At 41.0% G+C, this 14,159-nt stretch overlaps 1 protein-coding gene across 1 annotated transcript in view; it reads right to left on the bottom strand.

The window, feature by feature from the left end:
- Positions 1–14,159, bottom strand: part of cacna2d2a (calcium channel, voltage-dependent, alpha 2/delta subunit 2a) — a 137,024-nt gene that overhangs the window by 86,687 nt on the left and 36,178 nt on the right. Inside the window, exon 3 of the mRNA XM_034138753.1 lies at positions 12,934–13,050. Within this exon, the coding sequence (XP_033994644.1) occupies positions 12,934–13,050 (117 nt within the window). The remainder of the gene's footprint in view (positions 1–12,933; positions 13,051–14,159) is intronic.

The raw sequence follows: 14,159 nt of genomic DNA, 5'->3' as shown, positions 1-14,159 counted from the left end.
CTTGGGAGAAATGGAACATGAAGAATAATTCAATCTGCAGCCAACTCCTCCAGTCAACCAAGGAGAACTGAGCTGAGAGGAAGAGGAAGTGAGGGAGGAGGGGACGGGGGAGGAGAGAGGGCTGAGGCGTGGGATGCCTTTCTCCCTGGGCAGGGGGCAAGGTGGCAGGCGCCCAGATAAGCCGGGGCCGAGCAAAGATTAACTGCTTGCTCTGATGGAACAGCAAAATAAAGGCATGCCGACCTCTGCTTCCCTTGGCCTCTCTGCGTGAGCGTCCTTACTCCGTGGGGACAAGTGTTAGGGATTGTGTACATTTACCATGAAGAGAATGTTTAAACAGAGTCAACAGCAGCCCAGGCAGAAAGAAACCAATGTCATTCCTCCTCTGAGCAACATCAGCTGCACGACCTCTCATATCCTTTCAAAACTCAACTCTTTTTGTCTTTCACAAACTATTCATGTATGGGAGTTCTGCACTGAAGATTTACACAATAGTCTTGGTGGGTACGCTCCTATGAAGAGCACTTTCAATACCTGAAGCACAGACGTTACAATGAGACAGCCCTCCTGGTGAAACTGAGCTGTTCTGAAAGAGCTTTGGTGATCCAGTGAAGCTGATTTATTGGATCTTCCTTGTGAAGTTGGGCTCAAGTGTTCAAGCTCTGTTAACTTTGCAAAGAGAAGATATTTCCTTTTACCCCAGGCACTTATAAAGGGATACTGAACGCAGCAGTAAGGGAGAACTGAGTACACTTTAAAATGTGTTAGATTATCACAAGTGAAATCATTACTGCACAATTCAACAACGTCAGGTCAGTGTATTTCAAGCCGTATAGCCGAAGTTGACTCCCGCCAGGCCTAAGTAGGGATGGGTACCGAGCCCCGGTATTAAACGGGCCCCGGGGCTGAATTATTAATTATTTATTATTTATTAATTATTAAAGACCGTGGTACCGTTAAGCTCCGATGTTATCGGTCTTTTTATCGGTACTGGAGACATTTAAAACATATATGTCATATGTATTGTGCTACACAAACATTATATTGCAGTTTTAGTGTCGCCAACTCCATTTCTAAAACGCAAAAAGACTGCAAAATGCGTCTATGATTATTTTAAAGATTTTCGATCTTTCCAATCCAGACGAGAGATCTCTCTCTCCCCTGTCTGTGTGCGAGGGGGCGGGGCAGCTTACACACACACGCAGCTGCTACATTCAGCAACACACACACGGCGGAGACCGTGGAGAAAGCGCTCCAAGGTGTGGTTAAACTGTACCCGTCTCGATGTGGACAATGCTCGTTGCCAATAGTGCAATAAGAGTTTAGCATGTAAGGGCGGTAACACGAGCAATCTGTCTAAACATCTCAGAGAAATGCACCGTTTTCGACTGTCTTTCTAGTAGCTCTGTAGCCCCATCCACGAGTAACGTTTCCACGTCAGGTGTTATGTATGCTAGCAGCAACACACGGAGTTAACTCAATGATACAAACATGGGTTAATGATTAGAGGTAACTGAGTTATTTAGTTTGTTAAAGTTTCAGCTATTCTGTTTACAGTTCTGTCATCACATTATTTAATACGATTTGTTAAAACATTGTTGTTTCTTTTGATGTGAAATATTATTTATTTAATTTAAATAAAAAGCAATTATAATTTAGTTACTTTACCTTATTTTTGTCTCCAAAAGAACCGATAAGAGTACCGTTAAAGGACCGGATCGATAAGCGGTATCGATGAAAGTAGTAGTACCATTAAAACCTTAACGATACCCATCCCTAGGCCTAAGCATATCTTTTTTTAAAGTTATTTCAGGATGTTTATTAAATTAAAGATATCATTTGGCGCACAGGTTGTGTTTAACACTAGCGAGTGCAGTTAAGAAAAAGAGAGACAAACACAGATCAAGACAGAGATAAAGAAACAAAAAAGGAGAGCGTGTGTATAAAGGCGATCTATTGTTTTGATTAATCTGCCAGCAGCACGCACAAAACATCTCTGTGCATCCCACGGTACCTAAGCAAGTGCGATATCGGGTGTACAGCCGGTTGTTTAAAGAAAAGAAAGCGCTAGGGAGTATGCGTGTGTGTGCAGTGAGTCAGCAGTTGTACATTTTGACAATTTACGCTGTCTCATATTTTCCTTATATCCTGGTCTCCATTTCCTTATTTATTGTATTCATCCCAGTTACCTGGTTTCTTATATGCATGTTAATGTTATGCATTAAGGCCAGTCTTTCAGGATGTAGGCTACTCTTTTGTTTTGTGATTAATAGCCTTGGATCTTAATTAAAAAAACATTGATTTGTCTGGCTCTGTGTATATCCTGCAGTGGAGACTTGACAAATCACTGTACCCAAAACATAGACTACCGTCTACTAAACACTTGTTGATTGATTCAAAACACATTTGGTAACTTTATGTATGTGCATTTGTCAGGTTATGTAAGAGCACCATACTGTGAAAACAATCCCTGTGGCGCTGATCGACAGTCTCAGGAACTAACAGCTCCTTTTCAGAAAGCAAGCCCCTTATTTGCCTTGTCCATTCCACAAGGAAGAGAAAAAAGGAATCGCTGAAGCAGAACCTGACTCGACATCGCCCTGGAATTAGGGCACAGCCTCACAGCATCCGGGGCACAAATGGATATCAGGCCAACATTCAGATAAGGATATTTAACAGACCACCAACAGCTTCTTTGCCCACAAGCAACATCTGGCCACCCTCTCGGGATCAAGTTAAAAAGGAAAAACCTTTTCATCGTAAAACAACATGAATACTTCAATTATTAAACTCAAACAAAGTAAAAGATGTACACGGTTAATGTGCAATTTCAAGGCCACATTCATTACTATGCAAATAACCACTAAGGCAATCAAGCTGTGTTTAATGCCATATTGATTAAAAACAGGAGGTTTCTCCATCTCTTGGGTCTGTATCCACAAAAGTTTGCGCATCGACTTCCTCCCATGGGAACCATTTTGCTGTATGGCCTCTCAGCTGATGAAACTGATAAGAGGGAGCTGGTGGATAATCGGCGGGATGGAGAGGAAGCGGCGGAGGAGGGATCTGATAGGGTGGAGGGATGGGGATTGGAGATGGGGTGGATTTGACCTGCTTAGAACAGCAATCATTAATGACATATTTTACTAAATTGTTTTTGCCATTCTACAAAAAGGGTCTCACCATGAAAAGCAGGTGACAGTTTCATGCCATTTTGTTTTCCGAACATGGACGCAGTGCTTGTTTAATTTTTTTCACCACACAACGATATGACATATATTTTCTGTTTGATTGCCGAGGTGCTTTTCAAAAGCCTCTTTCATAAAAATGATCTTATTCAATTGTGTCCCATAGGAAAGAACACAATAGAAAAAATCATCAGTTTTTTAGCACAGCTATTCCTGAGTCAAGTGTCTCTATCTCTCCTTTTCTTTTCCCTCTCTGCAGATACAAAATTGCACATGGGAGTCTTGATATATATATGTTTTATGCTGCTTGGAGAGACGGCTGCATAAAAGCACAAAGCAGTCATTTCTATTCATTTGTCTCTCGCTGACGGGGAAATGAAGGAGTGAAGCAGATGCTTTTGCTACGTGAACAAGTTGCTTAAACACAGAAAGCATTTTTTCCTTTCAAGAAGAAGTTGGATAATTAGATGCTGAATCAAACCCCCCCTCCCTCCACTTCCTGCCTGGAACCCGTATTGTCACTCAAATGAATGACTTTGTGTGAGGCAGGAACACGGCAAAAAATATATAAATCTACGGCTGTACACTGACATTTGTTTAGGAGGAAAAGGGGCAAAGCATCACATTCAAATGGAGCTGCAAATGGCACATTCAGAGCTAAAATAAATGTGTGCATTGACAATGTGAAAGGAAAGTGCTGGAGGCAGCTTTCTGTCAAGAAGCAGATCAGGTTCTGACATTTATTTTGCCTAATGTGGAATGCTGCCAACAAACAGTGGGTGGGATGCTGTGACCTTTTATCAGTGGGAGCCATAGACTGGCCCACTACTATAGATAGAAGAATCTAGAGAAAGGATCATCTGTTTTTAAAACACAACGCAGCGACCTATCCCTGTGTGTGTGTGTTTGTTATGACCTTCCACTTTGTCTGTGTGTGTTTGTGGGAGCAAGCATGACAGTTGCTGACCTTCAGAAGCATCTATAGGCAGCAGCATAGCGACGATATTCACAGGTGTTACTGAGGTTACAGGTGGCTTCACCTTGCCAGCCATACATTGAGCGAGGTGAGTGTGTCCATTCATGAGTGTGTGAGTGTGTGTGTGTGTGTGTGTGTGTGTGTGTGTGTGTGTGTGTGTATTTATATGTGTGAGTTTTTTCTTGTGTCTGTGTGTGTGTGTGTGTGTGTGTGTGTGTGTGTGTGTGTGTGTGTGTGTGTGTGTGTGTGTGTGTGTGTGTGTGTGTGTGTGTGTAATAGCTTTGCTGCAGGTTGTAACAGATGGTTGCTAATGGTAGTTCATAGATCTGAATGACAGGGGCCAGGGGATTGGTGAGGAGATTATGGGAGGGGGTGTGTGATCCAGTGTGTGTGTACGTGTGTGTGTGTGTGTGCATCGCTATGTGTTGGAGTGTGTCTACCTCCATGTACATATGCACAATTAGTGTGTATATCCATATGAAAAACAACTAATAGCCTCTAGTCCTTGGGTAGAGGAAGATAAATGTTACACACTAGAGATGTAGCTTTAGGGATGCCAATTTCTGTCCATCTGTTTGTCGGTGCACCACAGAAATAACTAAACAACAATTTAATGGATTGACATGACGTTTTGAACAGTTATTCATTATCCCCAGAGGATAAAGCCTGCTGACTTTGTTGACCCCCTGACTTTTCATTTAGCTCCACCAGCAGAAGGTCAAAGCTAGATTATCTGGTGAAATAACCCAAAATCAGAGCAACCTCTATTTGTCCAATGCACGGTTTTATGACCAAATACTTCCCTAATAACTAACTGACTGACTGACTGGCTGAATGACTGATTAACTAACAAACATCATACCCATCAGCCTCTGCTGTACTTCGTGTTTAATGAGCACCAGAGTGCCTAGTTCAACAGAACTTGAGTATGTATGTAGATTCCTGTTTTACCTCAGTATGTGCACCGTTGTGAAATACTCTTTTTAAGATTCAAAACATATATGCTGAATTTAGAGTTCATTTTCTGTTTAAATGTATGCTAATGTGGATTCTTACTGGTACTGTCATTGATGTAGTTCTCAAATCATACCTGGAGGAATATAATGTGGAATTGCTATGTACTGTTTTTGGAAACATTAAAACAGCATATTATTATTTTCTTCAAACATTTGCCTCCGTGACAATATTGCATTTGAATTACGTTTTTTATGGTTCTTGCCGTCGAGACATCCCTCAAAACATCAGTTTGAAACAGAATGGGACCCTAAAGGCATACGTAAAAGATACCACAAATGGTGTATGTCCTCAGGAACCTGATGAAATCTCTCTGAACTACACCGACAGAAATTTGATATGCTTTTGTCAATCAGTGCATGCTGCAAGTTGTAAAGTTTTCTTCCTCTATTTTTACCCAAGTAGAGCTCGGCCTACTTCCTATGTTCTTCCCTGATGGGACCTGAGAGCTATAACTGCCTCACCAAAGGCCTACAGGAAATGGAAAACCAAATGACTTTGTTAGAGTCTCACAGTGGTGGCGGTGGTGGGAGGGCTGGGGTTGTAATGTGTAGCCATGTCTTCTACAACAGCATATACAAAATGTTCCACGCATGTTAAAGTTCTGACTGTTGATTGGGTTCATTAGTTATTCACACCATTTGACCTCCCCACAGCACTGCTCAGACACACTCATTATAAAGCCCTTGTAATTCATTAAGCTCCCTAAATTAACACAAGCCATATCGAGAGGTGCTCGCTGTAACCGAGTGGCTTGCTTTGCCTCGGGGAGGTTAATAGTGAGTGCGTGGATCAAGTTTTAATGATATGATGAGGGCAGAGTAGGACTTCAACTGACGGACATCAGGAGAACGACAGGTTAAAAGAGGACAATAAAATGTTTGCAGATATACTTCATTTTACATGAAGTCCTGATAATAAATAAAACATGAAGCATTCACATTCACCGGGAATAAAATAAACGTCTATGCTAGAACAACACCTTTATACTAATGGTATTTATGATCCTAGCACACACACTACCATTTATTCTCGCATAAAAACACTTAAACGTCGCCCCAGAATGAGGTGCGTTGGGAGCGAGGCTGAAGGGAAATCTTGCTCCCTCTGAAAGTGAGGGACAACTCCTTCATTTGTCATCGCGTCACGCCAACAGGAGGGATATAATCACTTGCTGCCGGTGGTGTAATTCATTGTGGGCGCACCAGCTGCTGTCGTGCCGCTGCTGTCGGGAATGACAGAAACTTAGAATTCAAGTGTTTCAAGTGATTTAAAAAGCCTGGCAGGGTTTTTAAAGATCTCCTTTAAAAGGATCTTTACAGTAGTTATCGATTTCTCGGCACATCAGGAAACAAACAACAGCACATCACTGGCTAACTGTTTGAAAAGATTCGCCAGAGGCCGTGTTGAAATCAGTTACCAGACCCACATTAGACAAGGAGGTCTTCACTTTACTAATCCTCCAGTTCTAGTACACACACTTCCACTGAGGGCCAATCCAGATCCGAGTGACAGCTCTCACTACTCAGCTTCACAGAGTTGTGATTGTGAGCCTCATTTTTATTGCTGGTGTCCCCTTTAAAAGGCTGAGGGCTAAATGTAGCTGTTATAAATTGGTTATTTGTGCCGGATGCCTGTTCAATTAAAGCCAGTCACTGAGGCGTCTGAGATCTGTGTGAGATCACGACTCAAGTCATCAACCACACACTCCAAGTAGGTGGTTATTGTCGCAGTGTTACTGCTCTAACAATAATTAAAACGGTCGATTCCTTGTTGGCCCGCCATTAACAAACATCTGTATGAAGTATGACTTATCGTTAAACTGAGCACAGTTGGTGCCATTTCATTTATTATGCAACTGTAATGATCAAAGCTACATTTCTCCTCCAGAGACAGATTTATAGAAACATTGGTCTTTATCCTAATAAATATGCATCGGAGCAAGAAGAGTGTGGGCAGCCTCAACTCCTTTTTGCCTTAATGGATTTTTGTAAGCCAGCGATTCCTAAATCGAATGTGTTTTTTAAACCAATTTGTTTAAAGCTACATTCCCCTCATGGAAAAAGTAAGTGAAATAAAAAAGAAGTTAACTTAATGAGACCAGTTTGAGAAGTTTGTGTCAATGTGTCAATCATCTTGGGCGGTCACTCAGAGATGCAATTATTAGAAGAGCAAATTGATGGTTAAAAAAATATATATGAATAGGGTAAGAACTACAAACTTAAAGGAAATATAATGAGGGAAAAGTGCATGAATGATGGCCTGCTGCTACCGTTTTGCAGTATAATAACTGTTCGGTGTCAGCTATAATTCCCTCAGTTCTTTCTTGGAAATAACAGTGGGAATTCACACCTGTGCCAACACGTGCGTGCTCGCGCTCCTTTCAGCATGCATGTCGGCTGTGCGTGCCATGTGCGAGAGTATGTGTCTCAGTGAATTATTAATGGATGTAATGTGATGACAGATGACTCGGAGCGGACCGTCCCTCCCCATCCCTGACCCGGCTGTGTCGTCTTGGTTTCCACGGTCAGGAGGAGACGCAGGCCCACGCAGTCTGATTGATTAATTCTGTCAAGCACACTTTTGCTGTCCCTGCACAGTGTCCGGTCCGAGCTCTCCTGCAATCTCTCACAATCACTATCAGCATGACTGCAAAAGTCACAGAAGATTTCCATCATTCCTGATGGAGAACCTGACTACTGTCCACCACTTTCTTCAATTTGTTTAATGTCCATATTCAATCAAACAGGGGTGATTGTCATGTCTCTTGTAGTTTTGAATAACCTCTAATAGAGAGTGGCAGGTTTGTTTATGTAACTTCAGAGGAAGCCCAGTTTACTTTGTAAAGAAAATACTTGCTATAGAACAAAACAGTGGTGAAACCATCAGAAAATAACATTTTACTTTTTAACTTTTTTATCCTTTCTGACGCCGCACCCCATCTTCACTCTCTAGCTCTCACTCTTCTCTCTTGCCACTTTGATGTTGTATCAAAGTGATATAAAACGTTTTTCAAGAGAAACAACACTAAAAACACGTATGGATGCTGTGACATTTCTTAAGATATTAGGGATGTAGCTGGACAATTTAGCTGTCAACATCCTATGTGTGACTAAACTACACATCCATTTAGCTTCTAAGATATTTCCTCCACAGCAGCTGTCACTGTGTGGTGAATTTTCCATATATCTATTTACATGGGTCAATCTTTTATTTCCATAATGCTGGAGTGACCCACAGAATTCAGCATGCACACTTCTTCGACTAAGTGACTTTCCCTTTTATTGTATCTGTTTCCTGCCATTGAGGGTTAACCACTCACTTGTGTTGCTCAGAATTTTTTCTTGGCTGTAATAATGAAAGAATATTCAATCAGGCATCGCCTCTCCCTATTCCTGCCTAATTTCCATGGTTTGATCCGGCAATGTTCTCAATAAACAACCCAGTAGCGGGCTGGGTGTGTACCCATCAAGGAGCCGAGAGGCAGCCATGCTTCAGCCTTTAAGTGGTATTGGAATTGTATTGAAATCTGTGTAATTGGATTAGACCAACCTTTTCCCCCTCGCTATTTCACCAGTTCACTCTGTGAAATCAGAACTGAAGAGCTTTGACAATAGTAGTTTTGCTGTGCAGCAGCTGATGGGAATGTAACATGATCTCTGTCTGTAGCTCCTGGCCTCCACTTCCCTCCCGGAGGCAGTCAGATCCCAGCAGCAGCCTGACTGACAGCCGGGCTCTGCCCGGCTCTGACTGACAGGGTACAGGATGCTGTGAAGACTCAGATAGTTCAGAGGGGCCCAACTGATCTCAGGCCTCTGTGGCGATCATATAGAGCTTCACAAAGAGGAGCACAGGGAGGGATGAGGGCTCAGATCAGTCTGGGAGGTCTATCTCACCCGTTTGGCTTTATACCCATGACAGGTAACATGACGGGCTGTGTTCTCTCTGGCTGCTCTGGATAAAAAGCCTGTCAGAGAGACAGTCTTGTATCATTGCGCAGGTGTGAGCCTGTTGCTCTGCTCACATGTTTATATAGGAAGACACAGTGAAAGTACAAAGAGGAACATTTACCGGTGTATGTGATTGTTACTTCTCCAGCAACATGATCTAAGATATTTAGGCAAGAGGGTTAAAACAATTTTCAAGTTTTTTTTCCAGTGAGTGTGATCACATTATTTTATACTTCGTCTAGTGGCCGGAGGGGAAATTAAATCAGTTTATGTTTGCAAGGATTATTCAGGCTTTTTAACAGAAGGGAGTATGGATTATAAGATACTTGTATAAAATACTGCATTTGACATGTCTGGGGAGAAAAGAGGTAAGACGCTTTATTTCCTAAGAATTGGCTAAATAGTATTCTAGGAATATATATATTTTTTTTTAATACATTTATCATTAATTTATCATCATAACCTTTATTCTTCGTATTTGTTGAATTGTATCCTTGCTTATAGATACATTCAACTTTTTATTTTACTGTTAAACTGACAAACACTGTGTAAAATGTGTTAATTATTCCTGTAAAGATCATAGCAAATAGTCCTCAGAAAGACTGTATATGGCAATAGAACATTATACTGACTTCTGAATGAAGATCACTTTATTTCCTGCTCAAAACAGCCTCAAGCAACAGATGGGTATAATGGAACTTGCAAAGAACAGAAAAAAATAATACAGCGGATAAGTCGCTGTATGTAACTCACTTAATTCAAACCTTAATGGCTCAACAATCCTCAAATAAAAATGATGAGTTTAGGTGTCAGCTGAAATCATATTTCAACCTGCCTATGAAAATAAATACATTTAGGAAAAGTGTCCAGCGGCAACATGCAAGCCGGTCAGCCTATCGTGGTTTGTGTTACATTTTAATTTTGGCAGCGACCTGAGAATCGGATCATTGTTTGAGAAGACGGCTGGAGCCACAGGCAAGAAAGAGAGAGCAGACGGGGACATGGAGTGGAGGAGATTAAGGAAAATGAAGGGAGAGAATAAACATCGGGGAGGCTTTAGACAAAAAGTAAGTCAGCTTATGCAGCTTCGGTTTATGGGTGAGGAAAACATCAAGTAAATATCACTTTGAGTTATATTTGATAGATATTTAGATACCTATTTATTCTTTAAGGGGAAAGTAAGCATACATTGCTGAATTAGTTACACAAAATGTGGATATCACAGCTGAGATGAATGATACATAAAGACTAAGCTGTCTATGCCGACTGTTGCATTGCAGTAAAAAACCCTGGCTACAGAGTGAGGTGAACAAAAGGACGCTCACCTACTGGATTATTATTTTTCTCCCCTTTCCAACTAAGCAGAGCATTTCAACGATTAAAATGTGTTGCTAATTTAAGAATTAAGGCTAAACTAAATCCAGAGCACTAAGAAAGGCTCCCTTGCCCACTTTATATCGGTAACTGAATATTTAGAGTCAATGTGTATTTTCTCATTAGTAATATAAACATGAATTACAACAAATCACCCCGAGCTGTATTTAAATAGGTTGCAGAAGAATAATTTCGTCTTGCATGTGCACACATGCCTGTGCATACAAACACACACAACTCCCCTTAAAAGAAAAAAATGAGTGGCAGAAAATATTTTGGACTAAATAACCATTAAAGGGGGGTAGACACAGACTGGAATATAAAACGCAGTCAATACTGTGCTGAGCGGAGCTTGAGACCTTCTTATCTACAAACTGTATTAGGACTCTTTCTCCCCGGTATGAATAATAAGTCCACATGAATGTTTCTGCCCACACTATTACAATTTTTTTGTTTTAGTGGAAAAATATAATTCCTAACCGGCCGGAAAAAAACTAAAGTATTAACTCGTCGCATGTTGGTTAAGGTTTGATTTATTTAACAACATAATGAATCCTATTTCTTTGCATTGTTGGTTCCCTTTTTCAATTTGATCATCTTCCTTTTTTCTCGCCTCTTCTTTAGATTTTTTCACCAAACTCTTTCTCTCCCTCCAACCAACCTCCGGCTCCCTCGCTACTTCCCTCCCGCTTGCTTCTCATTTTTAAATCTATGAATTTCTGAACATCATTTTCTTGATTTCTCCACGCCCCGGGGAGTCGTTCTCATTCCAGCTCTTCTCTTTTTTCACCTCATTTCCTCCCTCCTGAGTGAATCTCCCGGACAGGATGTGAGGTGACAGCGTGGCCTGTGGAGGTTAGGGTGTGGGTGAGTTGCTGTGTGTGTGTGTGTGTGTGTGTGTGTGTGTGTGTGTGTGTGTGTGTGTGTGTGTGTGTGTGTGTGTGTGTGTGTGTGTGTGTGTGTGTGTGTGTCATTGATGTGAAGGTGGGGATATAGTTCTGTCCCCTTCTTCCCAAGAAGAAGCGATGGTGGATGGTCAATGCCATTCCAAAACCCATTCATAAACATGAACACGGGATACGCACAGTGAAGCCTTCCTCCCTTAAGGACACAAGCAGTTGAATTAACCGTACCTTTGAGGGAATTCCGCTCCTTTCCATGAGAGTGCTTCATCCCGCAAGACCTCATGCTTTTAAAAGATTGACACTTCTGCCCCTTTACAACCTTCTCAAATGTGTAAGAAACCGTCAAAGCTTTCGCCCTGAGTTACCATATCTGGTCAGAAACAGAAACAGGGTATTGGAAGCTTCGAATAATGTGCATGAGTTTCAAATGATAAATACTGAGTGACAGATTGTTGTGACGTTAATGCTTTTCTAATGTGTTTGAACGTCTATGTGTAAGTTAAGGAGAAAATGTGATACATGTAGGGCAGTGTTCGAAATATGATACGTCTTAAAAGCACATTTTAACCTCATCAATTCCAGCTTGTGTGTGCAGCAGCTCATGCACAATACGATTTAGATGATCACAGTCATATAAAGAAATCATTGTGTGTGTATGTGTGCAGCTCTTTATGTATATGACGGTGTAGATGATTGTGAATCATGAAAACTGATTAAAACGATTGTGTGTCTCGCTGCTATGGTAATCAAATAGAACAGATTGAGCTTTAAATAGCCATAATAACAAAAAGTAATCAGCTAACTTGGAAAATATATGCCTCAACTTTGAGACAGGGGAAAATATTTGGATTTTGAAATTTCTCTACACTTATGCTTCTTTTCTTTATCTCTGGCTTTTAAAAATTAAAAATGGATTGTGTATACTTTTCTAATTTTCCTGCTTGTCAATCAGCTTCCCTTCTTCTAGACCCCCCCCCCCCTCTCCCATCTCCTCTTCTCCAAAGGGTTAGAGGTTCCCCACTGTGAGAGCGAAACTAATTTTAACTAATCACAGGGCTGTCTGAGCAGAACGGTGGTAATAATTGTATCCCAAAATGCAGGACATTGAAATGATAACCTCTGAAATAACCCTTCTTCTCATGCATCATACACACTGTATCTCAGAATGTACGCTCGCAATGTTAAACAAAGGAAAGAAAACTGCAAACGAGAGAACAGTAAAAAGAATATAAACTGGAATAATTAGCTAAAAGGTTTATATGAAAAGATGAACTCCACCACTTCATGGCAGATTTTAAAATACTGAATAAACTTGATCTCTTTCCATCACCAAAATGTCTAACCCCATGGAAAGGACATTCACTTTGATTCATTATAAATATATATCTACTAAGAAGAAAAAGACTAGAGGATTACAAAATAAAGAATATGATATGGTTGATTCAGATTGTGCGAGTTCACATATATTGCTTTTGTTTTACATATTTTATAGTGCATGTTTGTACGCAGGTGCATGGTCCTCTTACCTCCAGGGCTTTCCTCTTACTGATGAGAAGCTTGGAGATGTCCCGTGCAACTCGCTCCACCAATTCCTTGGGGTTGTTCCTCTTGATTTCAAACTGGCTCTTCTTCTCATTATAAATCTGCAGATGGAAAACATAGGGAATAAAAGGTCAGATTACCCGAGCCATTAGTTTAATCAAGAAGATCACAGAGGAGCAGTTTGATTATTCTCAAGGTAGCACACAGGATGGTAAACATTTACTGTAGAGCAGGCAGTACGCAGCCTGGAGCTTTACCCATAAGCCTCGGCAATGTAGGAGAATTAAACACAGAACAGAGCCCTAATGGCAAAGCACTTAGCTAGCCAGCTGCAGTCTGGCAGTCAGGATCAAATTAAATAAATGCAAACTCCAGCAGATCCTCACTGCTGGGTGAACATCTTGTATCTCCACAATGTTAACTCCTTTGGAACCAACACAAGCAGCCTTTTTTTTACAGCTTGGCAACAACACATGTGTGACTTAATCCAACGGGTTAGTGAAGGCTATCCGAAACAGAACAGGCCGGAGACATTTTGTAACCATGAAGGACCTTAATCCCCAAGCTAAAGTGCATGCAGGAATTTCAATATTTTCACTTGAAAGCAGCAATATATCAAGCACTGTGGGGCATTAGCTAAATGAAATCAGGTAAGAGCCATTAAACTTACTTTCAAACCACAAAAAAACAACTAAGAGAAATGGGTATGGGATGCCATAAGGGACTGGGATGTTTGAAAAGCAGCATCCAGAGGCAGAACGACAGATGCCTGGACCGCTGACAGAGGAAGGTACTTGGAAGATTAGTCTGCTCCCCCTGGAAGAATTGTGAAGGCTGAGTCAGCTGCCCGGGCTCTATAGGATCTGTAGTCTACAACAGAGAACCTCCCGAAGGATTACCACTTATCCTGCTGCCCTAAGACACCGCAAGACCCACTTTCACACCATAAAACCATTTTGTATAGTTCTTTGCTAGAAAACCCAGGAAAAGCTTGTTGTTGTTGAGTTTTTTTAATGCAATGATAGGCTTAAAAGCTGCAGTTACTAAGGCTGTGTGTTTAGGTAATTGCTGTTATTTGGGGTTCTCTAAATTAACTTCAATCAATCATTTACTCAAGTAATTACACACACTTTTAAGAGGACTAAGAATTTAAAGAGATTGCTTTAAGGTTACTGTTGTTTTTTTTCTCAGTAAGGCCCGATATATGCGC

Source organism: Trematomus bernacchii, unplaced genomic scaffold (assembly GCF_902827165.1).
Source record: "Trematomus bernacchii unplaced genomic scaffold, fTreBer1.1, whole genome shotgun sequence".
NCBI lineage: Eukaryota > Metazoa > Chordata > Actinopteri > Perciformes > Nototheniidae > Trematomus > Trematomus bernacchii.
Note: the sequence above shows the minus strand (reverse complement) of the source record. Positions and strands in the feature narration are given on the sequence as shown.